Source organism: Diorhabda sublineata, chromosome 8 (assembly GCF_026230105.1).
Source record: "Diorhabda sublineata isolate icDioSubl1.1 chromosome 8, icDioSubl1.1, whole genome shotgun sequence".
Lineage (NCBI taxonomy): Eukaryota > Metazoa > Arthropoda > Insecta > Coleoptera > Chrysomelidae > Diorhabda > Diorhabda sublineata.
In genome coordinates, this window is record NC_079481.1 from 31,839,858 (window position 1) to 31,852,798 (window position 12,941).

The 12,941-nt window shown below is 33.9% G+C and overlaps 1 protein-coding gene across 1 annotated transcript in view; it reads left to right on the forward strand.

The window, feature by feature from the left end:
• Positions 1-1,370: 1,370 nt before the first annotated feature.
• LOC130448192 (mothers against decapentaplegic homolog 6-like) overlaps positions 1,371-12,941 on the forward strand; it is an 89,100-nt gene continuing 77,529 nt past the window's right edge. The window contains exon 1 of the mRNA XM_056785446.1: positions 1,371-2,012. Within this exon, the coding sequence (XP_056641424.1) occupies positions 1,631-2,012 (382 nt within the window). The 5' untranslated portion in view covers positions 1,371-1,630. The remainder of the gene's footprint in view (positions 2,013-12,941) is intronic.

The following is a 12,941-nucleotide window of genomic DNA, read 5'->3' on the forward strand; positions in this document are numbered from 1 at the left end:
AATACCTAACCTACCTTCGTTGGAACCAATTTGGCAGCATTGCCGTTATAATGAAATTATGACCGTTGCTGTTTAATATTTTGTGTATAGATTTGTCGTCCAGTAACAATTATCATTCGAGATTATTTTATAATTGTATTTATTAGATTATTATATAAAATGACGAATATATGTAATTAAGTTTTTGTTCTCACAATAAAAGTTAATAAATATCAACGTGTGATTGAAAATAAATATTTGCGTCTTCTATTTTATCGAGGGCCGAGACAAATCGGTGTCTCGACTTTATTGTGTGATTCATGGAAATATAAATTGTGTGGGAAAATGAGACGCAGTTAATATAATGAAAATTGAGTGTATAAAATCTATAAATAGCGTTTTAAAATGATGATTTAGAATATAATAATCGGATTTTTTTAGACAAAAATGGTCACTATTTCTACGTATGTGTTCATTATACGAGGGGTTTGCAAAATTTCATCTGAATTACCAGTATTATAAAATTTAACATATAATTTGGTTCGGGAAGTGTTTATCTGACAGGTATAGAGTAAAGTGAAAAATACTCTAAAATAGACAATGTATAAAAAATAGAAAAAAAAAATTTTTTTGAACCCATTCTAACTAGGATAATCATCGTCTTTAAAAACACGGCGGTGGGTTGATTGTGGTTTGGGGATGCTTTGGAGGGAGAGAGACTGGAGACATGGCGAAAAAATGGATTTTGAAGAGAGGAGGTTCTAAAAAATATTAAAGGAAAATATGACAACGATCCCAAGAAATCCTCGAAGCTGCGCAAAAAGTATTTGACAACGTTGGAAAGAAAAAATGTACTGCAAGTAAGGATTCAGCCCTCACAATCGCCAGACCTCAATCCGATTGAGCCAAATAGGTGAAATTATTATAGAGAATGCCAAATTTGTTCACCGATATAATAAAATCAAAATGGAGTTAGAACGATGAATAAATAAATTATGAAAATCTGTAAAAATTGTTTAAACTATAATATTCATTTGTTTTTTTTTTTCAAATTGTTCGACAATTTGTGAAATTTTCATTTTTCGATTCTTTATTGGCCAAAAAAGTGTGAAAAATTTTGATTTTTGAACTTTTTTTGTCGTATTTTGATAAATATACAAAATGATACTGAAAATATTAATTTTTTACGACCCACTTCCAAAAATTTACCCAATAATTGATAATTTTCAGCTGGGATATAAAAATCGTTATGAAACTAGTTTTTTGTAGGATAATTTTAATAAATTACGTTTTATATCGTGAAGTTTCGCGAAGTCCGTCTCTGGCAACTGTATGGCGCCACTTATCCCTACCAGGAGTCTAGACCGGTCTCACTTTGCCGGTCGGTCCACGATAAACGAACTCGTCGCGGTCGTGCCCACCACCGAGCAAGGCAAACATCCAACCAAGCGCGGGCCAGTCGACGACAAAACGTCAAGCGCGAAACATCGGAATATCGGGAACGGCGGCGTAACCGCGAGTCTCGCCAACAAGTGATACAACAGAGTGCGAACGGTGTGTGTGGTTAGGTGTTGGAAAATAAAAAGTGTGTGCGATAATAATAATAGTGGCCCCCAAATGCTTACCTTGCGCGAAAACAGAATCGTCTTTGATGTTCATGTTCCGCAGCAAGAAGACGAACCTCATTAGGCGCCTGGAAAAGGCCAGAAAACGTCGAGGCAATGAAACCAGGCGTTCGGTTGAGGAAGAAACGGAAATAGCCGTCGGAAATATTTATAAAAAACTCCAGGAGAATCAATTAGAGATGCTATTGCGAGCCATAGATACGAGGGGTCACGATTTGAGTAATTGTGTTTTGTTACCGCGGACTCACGGCAACGGCGACGAACCACACGTGTTGTTCTGTCAAATGTGGAGATGGCCGGATTTGAGAAAGGGCACTGTACTGAGAAGGTTGCCGATGTGTAGATCGGCATGTGATCTTGTCTATGATTGCTGTAATCCTTATCATTGGAGTAGATTATGGCAACCTGGTACGTATTTTTCAGTTTAATAATCCTTATTCATAATATTAAATAACTGAAAATATCTGCAGATTTATTTATTACTCAATAGTCCAGTAAAATGTGGATTTTTAATAGGAAAAATGTGTTTTGCCAAAACTTTTTTTGGAATATCTCGAAAACGTGATGAGATAACAAAAAAAAGTTTCAAACGAAAAATATGGGAATTAAAATTATCTATAAAATTGTTTTTATTCACTTTCGACGTATTCGCTATAGAAATCAAGATATTCACAATAAACGATTTATGTAGAAGGTACTACGGGTTACATAAATGACATCAATGTTCATTTAAATTACTTAGAGTACACTGAAGTGCACCGAGTGCCTTTTCCGTGTACAAGTGTCCCTTTCCCTCGCAGTTTTTTGTGAAGAATGCAATAATTTTTCGAAATAGAAAATCATTTCGAAGGAACATGCATTTAGAAAAGAGTTTCCGACAATAGACAAAGTTCTTGTCGCAGTTCCAGGGCCGGACTAAGCTAGGGGCTTGGGGGGGGCTATAGCCCCGGGCCCCAGGTCCAAGAGGGCCCCATCATTTGGAAATCATTCTGTATTTTTTCATGTGTTGATACAACAAATCTAACGTATTGATATTATTTTGTGAATAAAACTAAAATAGTAGTTACATCGACGACAACGTAAATAACAAGTTTGTGAAAGTGATAACTACCACCAAAAGTTAAAACTTATTTAAACAAGAGAAAAAACGACAAACGGGTGAACGATTTTCTTTTTAATTACGTGCTATAATTCATCACAAGTTCCTATTTGTTCTCGTCCGTTTTTTTGGCCAGATTTAGTCCCGTGCGACTTCTAACCTCGACAGAGCGGATTTCGAAACAAGTTTTATACGTTTTCGACTTCATTTGTGACCGTTTCATTTTCTACAGTGTAAAATATTTTATTTTTTCTTTTAGTTTTTCATTGTTCCAGCTAAATTCGTCTATTTATTTCGTCCTATTTCTGGCAATCCTTTATCCAAACATATATTTATATAATTGTGATGCGTGTTTCATTATTCTGGTCGTTCTGCACCTGTTGCTTGTCTATCTAACTACGAGGTACGTTTGTAAAGTATACGTACTCCGATTATTTGGGTCCATATAACAATGAATCTATTAAAATTGAAACTATTAAAGAAATTATTGAAAATTTGACGAATACGAATTCTAATCCTACGGTTTTTTCGAAAATTAGACAATTTTAAGGGTAAAAATTTCAACCTCTATCGCGGAAAAGGCGTTTTACTGATTTAGGCTTGTTATTATCTATTGGCAAATAATTTTTTTGACCGTAGGTGTATAATATGTTAGGTTTTTATGTATTCTTGAGATTTAGTTTGGTTACCGTGACTAGATATTTGTTTTACACCATCTGCAGAGACTGGAAATCTGGATCCATATGGAATAAACTGTAGCTGTCATAGAATGGATATTTTTTCTTGGTTTTGCTGTTTTTACACAATATAAGGTATATTATAGTCAAATAGACGATGAAACGTTAGTTAATAATTTTTTTAATGTCCCGTTTCGTACGTAGTTTTTTTTTTTTTATTGAACGCAAGTCCGATCCTGCATTAACCTGCTTGTTTACGTCTTCAAGTATATACGGCAGATATTCTGCCGACTCGTTTTTTAAATTTCCATTAAGATTCAACTCGGTGGAATGTCACCTGATTTTTTCCTATACGAAAAAAGAGGAAAGAGACCAGTCCCCATCCGACAAAAATTGACATATAACAAAACATACGCGGACTCTGGATTGAAATGGTACAAATAAATAAAGAAATGACCTTCGCGGTCTTGGTGTCACATATTTTAGGTAAACAAAAATATAAGGTTACATTATATAAAACAATAAACGTTTACACACCCATATATGTATACAGGGTGTTTTAAAACACCCTGTATACATAAATTTCCTTAATTTCTTATTTCTTAGACCTTTTGACATATTAATGCATCTAAATGTTCTTGATTTCAAGTGCATTCTGTTTTAAAATTAGTATTTTTTAATAATTTTTGAAAATAGCAGTTGTCAAAACTGAAAACTGCTGCTTTCCTTGCTAATACCCGGTGGAATATGAACGTGATGTCGATCGACCTTTTTTTTTTACGATATTAACTACATGAACCAAAAAGAAACGTTCTTTGACGTCGTCTTCGGTTCGGATCTCAAGCCCGGGTTGTTATACCACCCTAATGAAACGTAGTAACGTCGAAACTAGCCAGTCGTTTCTTGCGGTAACGTTCAGGAGATGATTGCTCGTATGTAATTTAGATGGGTCATTCCTCATATTTTTTTATATCTTCAGTCTATACGTATGGAACACGTACTCGTCGAGTAGATGCGTTTTCAGATTGCATTGAAAGTTTTTTTTTGTTATGTCACCGAATTTCAACAATATCCGACTACCAAATCGGTCGACAGTGTGGAGGACGTATCACAAATTCTCAAAAATGGGCTCTGTTGCCGACGCGCCGGCTTTTCAACGACCGTTATCTGTAACGACTAACGAAAATATGGAAACTGGGGCGCTGACGTTGATTGGGCAGTGTGACAACTTCAAATATGTCGACAGTGTGGAGGACGTATCACAAATTCTCAAAAATGAGCTCTGTTGCCGACCCGCCGGCTTTTTAACTACCGTTATCTGTAACGACTAACGAAAATATGGAAACTGGGGCGCTGACGTTGATTGGGCAGTGTGACAACTTCAAATATGTCGACAGTGTGGAGGACGTATCACAAATTCTCAAAAATGAGCTCTGTTGCCGACGCGCCGGCTTTTCAACGACCGTTATCTGTAACGACTAACGAAAATATGGAAACTGGGGCGCTGACGTTGATTGGGCAGTGTGACAACTTTAAATATGTCGACAGTGTGGAGGACGTATCACAAATTCTCAAAAATGAGCTCTGTTGCCGACGCGCCGGCTTTTCAACGACCGTTATCTGTAACGACTAACGAAAATATGGAAACTGGGGCGCTGACGTTGATTGGGCAGTGTGACAACTTCAAATATGTCGACAGTGTGGAGGACGTATCACAAATTCTCAAAAATGAGCTCTGTTGCCGACGCGCCGGCTTTTCAACGACCGTTATCTGTAACGACTAACGAAAATATGGAAACTGGGGCGCTGACGTTGATTGGGCAGTGTGACAACTTCAAATATGTCGACAGTGTGGAGGACGTATCACAAATTCTCAAAAATGGGCTCTGTTGCCGACGCGCCGGCTTTTCAACGACCGTTATCTGTAACGACTAACGAAAATATGGAAACTGGGGCGCTGACGTTGATTGGGCAGTGTGACAACTTCAAATATGTCGACAGTGTGGAGGACGTATCACAAATTCTCAAAAATGAGCTCTGTTGCCGACGCGCCGGCTTTTCAACGACCGTTATCTGTAACGACTAACGAAAATATGGAAACTGGGGCGCTGACGTTGATTGGGCAGTGTGACAACTTCAAATATGTCGACAGTGTGGAGGACGTATCACAAATTCTCAAAAATGAGCTCTGTTGCCGACGCGCCGGCTTTTCAACGACCGTTATCTGTAACGACTAACGAAAATATGGAAACTGGGGCGCTGACGTTGATTGGGCAGTGTGACAACTTTAAATATGTCGACAGTGTGGAGGACGTATCACAAATTCTCAAAAATGAGCTCTGTTGCCGACGCGCCGGCTTTTCAACGACCGTTATCTGTAACGACTAACGAAAATATGGAAACTGGGGCGCTGACGTTGATTGGGCAGTGTGACAACTTCAAATATGTCGACAGTGTGGAGGACGTATCACAAATTCTCAAAAATGAGCTCTGTTGCCGACGCGCCGGCTTTTCAACGACCGTTATCTGTAACGACTAACGAAAATATGGAAACTGGGGCGCTGACGTTGATTGGGCAGTGTGACAACTTCAAATATGTCGACAGTGTGGAGGACGTATCACAAATTCTCAAAAATGGGCTCTGTTGCCGACGCGCCGGCTTTTCAACGACCGTTATCTGTAACGACTAACGAAAATATGGAAACTGGGGCGCTGACGTTGATTGGGCAGTGTGACAACTTCAAATATGTCGACAGTGTGGAGGACGTATCACAAATTCTCAAAAATGGGCTCTGTTGCCGACGCGCCGGCTTTTCAACGACCGTTATCTGTAACGACTAACGAAAATATGGAAACTGGGGCGCTGACGTTGATTGGGCAGTGTGACAACTTCAAATATAACGCATGCGCTATTGAGTTTACCGTCTGCGTCTCTTCCACGTTCTCCACGACGATGGTTTCGGTCGTAGATTGGATTTTTTTATCTGGAAATGCTCGAGAACACCGTCGAGGATTCGTTGAGTGGCCCGCACGGTCGAGTGACCTGACATCTAGTGATTTTTTCCTTTGGGGCCTTGTCGAGGACCACGCACCCTGCTTAATTTTAAGTCAAACCTGCTTTAATTGTCAACGAATCTAATTTATTACTAAATTTTATAAAATTGAAACGTTTATCAATATTCTAATTTCATAAAACTTTTTTTTTATTAAAGTTGAGTTTCTTTATCGTGATTACGCCCCTGCTCTCACTCCCGGCGGTTCGATTCCAAGTAACCAACAAATAATTTAAAACATTCTAACCGCCTTGTTGCCAGATTTAATTACGAATCAATCAAAAAGTTATACACTCGATTTAATATAAACAATTTATAATATATAATTAATAATTTCGCATATATAATTACTATAAAATCTATTAGTATGCAAAAGTTAATTTAGAGTTCGAACTGCGAATTTTGTTTCACCATATATAACGTGACGAATCCGTCCCTGTGTAAATATAGCACTAGGGAATATAATAGCCATCAATAGTACATTAATAGAATAGATAAAAGCAGTTTATTTTTCGTATGCTTATGCTAATAAGATTAAGGTTTGATAAAAATAGATTAAATAGATAAATTAGGACACCGACAAAAGTATACATATACGAGGTGTATGCCAAGAAACGCTACCTAAAACGAACCCTCGTAGAAAAAGGAATAACTGAATGTCGGAACATATCCCCTATTTCATACAGATACTCCAGGAACTTTCCAGGAATTGAGATAACTCGTGATAAGTTTTTTGTGTCAATTAAATTTTCTTTTTTTTTTTTAAATATTTTTTATATATTTAAATATGAATGCTTCAAGTATAAACTTAATATAACACTCGTACGACAACACGTTCTGAGTACGTTCACTATTACAAATGTCAAAGTTTATGACAGCAATGTCAGATTTGACATATGTAACTTCGTAAACTTAAAAAAATGTTAATCGAGTTTTAACTTTAAATTTGTGTATCTCAAAAATAGCTAAAGTTGATTTGGTTCCCCTGTATTTTGAACTTTTCAATTATCTTTATTGGACATAACCTATAAATTTTTCGTTCGTGTAATTTACGGACACGTACTGTATAAGATATGAGATATATAATAGATAAAAATTGAATTTATTTCATAAACATCTTTTAAAATATATAAAAAAAACAAATCAATATCAAATTAGATCCGTATCTTCCCATTCAAGTGTTTGTTTTACAATATAAAGAACCATTTAATCTTTCTTTGGAATGAAATTCTTAATTCTACAAGTGGGCGTGGTTTAATCTCCTCGTCCGACTACCCACTGTTCCCAAGAATGTAGGTAATTATCCAAACTTAGATATTGTACAGGGTGTCTCTGTTTACGTGTAAAATACAAATTCCTTTCCCTAATTCATTGATATTATTACAAATATTTCAAATAATATTTACGTTGGTGGCAAAGGAGGTTTTAATGTGACGTCGTTATACGGGGCGGGCAAAGTTTTAGTCCCTTGTATCTGTATCTTTATAATAACTGTACTGATAATTTTCCAATTAGCTGAAAGCACTTTTTTCGTCGTAATCTTCGCAATAATAATATGGAAATGATGAGAATCGTGTGTATTTAAACAGGATGTTTAAATTGATCGAGGAAGTACCAAGTTACTTCGAATACATAGAATATTAATTTGTATACCGATGTAAACAAACCGATTACTTAATAATTTTTATAAATTTAAAATTGGAAAGATGAAATTGCATCTGATTCGTTAAGCATTCATTAACGGTTATATGTATATCGATAACAGTTACCATGTAAACAAGAAACTAACGTGAAATGACATTTATTAACACCTTCAGCTACAATGGGAGACATAAATATGACACTTACAAATTATGTTTTTCTTAAATCAATTTATCTATTTAACTATTATAATTTTGGAAACAGTTTCTATGTTTTATTTTAGAAGGTGGAGGAATTCAGAGTAATCCAGAGCCATTATTGAGTTATAATCCAGTTTAGAGCGTTATAAATATTTCTTGAGATATTTATAACAATCCAGACCCATTTTAAACTAAATTTTAAAACCTGTACCAAAATTGGAACGTCCTAGATCATTTTTTAGACCGATACGAAGAATTATTGATCGATTGAGAATGATTTTCAACCATTTTCGAACATTGAAACTTGAATGGAAAGTTTTTTCATAATCTCAAGAGTTTTGGAACAATCTAGAACAGTCTAGACCCATTTTGAACTAAATTTTAAAACCTGTACCAAAATTGGAACGTCCTAGATCATTTTTTAGACCGATTTGAAGAATTATTGATCGATTGAGAATGATTTTCAACCATTTTCGAAAATTGAAACTTGAATGGAAAGTTTTTTCATAATCTCAAGAGTTTTGGAACAATCTAGAACAGTCTAGACCCATTTTGAACTAAATTTTAAAACCTGTACCAAAATTGGAACGTCCTAGATCATTTTTTAGAATGATATGAAGAATTATTGATCGATTGGGAATGATTTTCAACCATTTTTGAACATTGAAACTTGAATGGAAAGTTTTTGCATAATCTCAAAGTTTTGGAACAATCTAGAACAGTCTAAACACATTTTGAACTAAATTTTAAAACCTGTACCAAAATTGGAACGTCCTAGATCATTTTTTAGAACGATATGAAGAATTATTGATCGATTGGGAATGATTTTCAACCATTTTTGAACATTGAAACTTGAATGGAAAGTTTTTGCATAATCTCAAAGTTTTGGAACAATCTAGAACAGTCTAAACCCATTTTGAACTAAATTTTAAAACCTGTACCAAAATTGGAACGTCCTAGATCATTTTTTAGAATGATATGAAGAATTATTGATCGATTGGGAATGATTTTCAACCATTTTTGAACATTGAAACTTGAATGGAAAGTTTTTGCATAATCTCAAAGTTTTGGAACAATCTAGAACAGTCTAAACACATTTTGAACTAAATTTTAAAACCTGTACCAAAATTGGAACGTCCTAGATCATTTTTTAGAATGATATGAAGAATTATTGATCGATTGGGAATGATTTTCAACCATTTTTGAACATTGAAACTTGAATGGAAAGTTTTTGCATAATCTCAAAGTTTTGGAACAATCTAGAACAGTCTAAACACATTTTGAACTAAATTTTAAAACCTGTACCAAAATTGGAACGTCCTAGATCATTTTTTAGAACGATATGAAGAATTATTGATCGATTGGGAATTATTTTCAACCATTTTTGAACATTGAAACTTGAATGGAAAGTTTTTTCATAATCTCAAGAGTTTTGGAACAATCTAGAACAGTCTAGACCCATTTTGAACTAAATTTTAAAACCTGTACCAAAATTGGAACGTCCTAGATCATTTTTTAGACCGATTTGAAGAATTATTGATCGATTGAGAATGATTTTCAACCATTTTTGAACATTGAAACTTGAATGGAAAATTTTTTCATAATCTCAAGAGTTTTGAAACAATCTAGAACAGTCTAGACCCATTTTGAACTAAATTTTAAAACCTGTACCAAAATTGGAACGTCCTAGATCATTTTTTAGACCGATTTGAAGAATTATTGATCGATTGAGAATGATTTTCAACCATTTTTGAACATTGAAACTTGAATGGAAAGTTTTTGCATAATCTCAAGAGTTTTGAAACAATCTAGAACAGTCTAGACCCATTTTGAACTAAATTTTAAAACCTGTACCAAAATTGGAACGTCCTAGATCATTTTTTAGACCGATTTGAAGAATTATTGATCGATTGAGAATGATTTTCAACCATTTTTGAACATTGAAACTTGAATGGAAAGTTTTTTCATAATCTCAAGAGTTTTGAAACAATCTAGAACAGTCTAGACCCATTTTGAACTAAATTTTAAAACCTGTACCAAAATTGGAACGTCCTAGATCATTTTTTAGACCGATTTGAAGAATTATTGATCGATTGAGAATGATTTTCAACCATTTTTGAACATTGAAACTTGAATGGAAAGTTTTTGCATAATCTCAAAGTTTTGGAACAATCTAGAACAGTCTAAACACATTTTGAACTAAATTTTAAAACCTGTACCAAAATTGGAACGTCCTAGATCATTTTTTAGAATGATATGAAGAATTATTGATCGATTGGGAATGATTTTCAACCATTTTTGAACATTGAAACTTGAATGGAAAGTTTTTTCATAATCTCAAGAGTTTTGGAACAATCTAGAACAGTCTAGACCCATTTTGAACTAAATTTTAAAACCTGTACCAAAATTGGAACGTCCTAGATCATTTTTTAGACCGATTTGAAGAATTATTGATCGATTGAGAATGATTTTCAACCATTTTTGAACATTGAAACTTGAATGGAAAGTTTTTGCATAATCTCAAAGTTTTGGAACAATCTAGAACAGTCTAAACACATTTTGAACTAAATTTTAAAACCTGTACCAAAATTGGAACGTCCTAGATCATTTTTTAGAATGATATGAAGAATTATTGATCGATTGGGAATGATTTTCAACCATTTTTGAACATTGAAACTTGAATGGAAAGTTTTTGCATAATCTCAAAGTTTTGGAACAATCTAGAACAGTCTAAACACATTTTGAACTAAATTTTAAAACCTGTACCAAAATTGGAACGTCCTAGATCATTTTTTAGAACGATATGAAGAATTATTGATCGATTGGGAATTATTTTCAACCATTTTTGAACATTGAAACTTGAATGGAAAGTTTTTTCATAATCTCAAGAGTTTTGGAACAATCTAGAACAGTCTAGACCCATTTTGAACTAAATTTTAAAACCTGTACCAAAATTGGAACGTCCTAGATCATTTTTTAGACCGATTTGAAGAATTATTGATCGATTGAGAATGATTTTCAACCATTTTTGAACATTGAAACTTGAATGGAAAATTTTTTCATAATCTCAAGAGTTTTGAAACAATCTAGAACAGTCTAGACCCATTTTGAACTAAATTTTAAAACCTGTACCAAAATTGGAACGTCCTAGATCATTTTTTAGACCGATACGAAGAATTATTGATCGATTGAGAATGATTTTCAACCATTTTCGAAAATTGAAACTTGAATGGAAAGTTTTTTCATAATCTCAAGAGTTTTGGAACAATCTAGAACAGTCTAGACCCATTTTGAACTAAATTTTAAAACCTGTACCAAAATTGGAACGTCCTAGATCATTTTTTAGACATTACGATACGAAGAATTTTTGATCGATTGAGAATGATTTTCAACCATTTTTGAACATTGAAACTTGAATGGAAAGTTTTTTCATAATCTCAAGAGTTTTGAAACAATCTAGAACAGTCTAGACCCATTTTAAACTAAATTTTAAAACCTGTACCAAAATTGGAACGTCCTAGATCATTTTTTAGACCGATACGAAGAATTATTGATCGATTGAGAATGATTTTCAACCATTTTCGAAAATTGAAACTTGAATGGAAAGTTTTTTCATAATCTCAAGAGTTTTGGAACAATCTAGAACAGTCTAGACCCATTTTGAACTAAATTTTAAAACCTGTACCAAAATTGGAACGTCCTAGATCATTTTTTAGACCGATTTGAAGAATTATTGATCGATTGAGAATGATTTTCAACCATTTTTGAACATTGAAACTTGAATGGAAAGTTTTTTCATAATCTCAAGAGTTTTGAAACAATCTAGAACAGTCTAGACCCATTTTGAACTAAATTTTAAAACCTGTACCAAAATTGGAACGTCCTAGATCATTTTTTAGACCGATTTGAAGAATTATTGATCGATTGAGAATGATTTTCAACCATTTTTGAACATTGAAACTTGAATGGAAAGTTTTTTCATAATCTCAAGAGTTTTGGAACAATCTAGAACAGTCTAGACCCATTTTGAACTAAATTTTAAAACCTGTACCAAAATTGGAACGTCCTAGATCATTTTTTAGACCGATAAGAAGAATTATTGATCGATTGAGAATGATTTTCAACCATTTTCGAAAATTGAAACTTGAATGGAAAGTTTTTTCATAATCTCAAGAGTTTTGGAACAATCTAGAACAGTCTAGACCCATTTTGAACTAAATTTTAAAACCTGTACCAAAATTGGAACGTCCTAGATCATTTTTTAGACCGATACGAAGAATTATTGATCGATTGAGAATGATTTTCAACCATTTTCGAAAATTGAAACTTGAATGGAAAGTTTTTTCATAATCTCAAGAGTTTTGGAACAATCTAGAACAGTCTAGACCCATTTTGAACTAAATTTTAAAACCTGTACCAAAATTGGAACGTCCTAGATCATTTTTTAGACCGATAAGAAGAATTATTGATCGATTGAGAATGATTTTCAACCATTTTCGAAAATTGAAACTTGAATGGAAAGTTTTTTCATAATCTCAAGAGTTTTGGAACAATCTAGAACAGTCTAGACCCATTTTGAACTAAATTTTAAAACCTGTACCAAAATTGGAACGTCCTAGATCATTTTTTAGACCGATTTGAAGAATTATTGATCGATTGAGAATGAT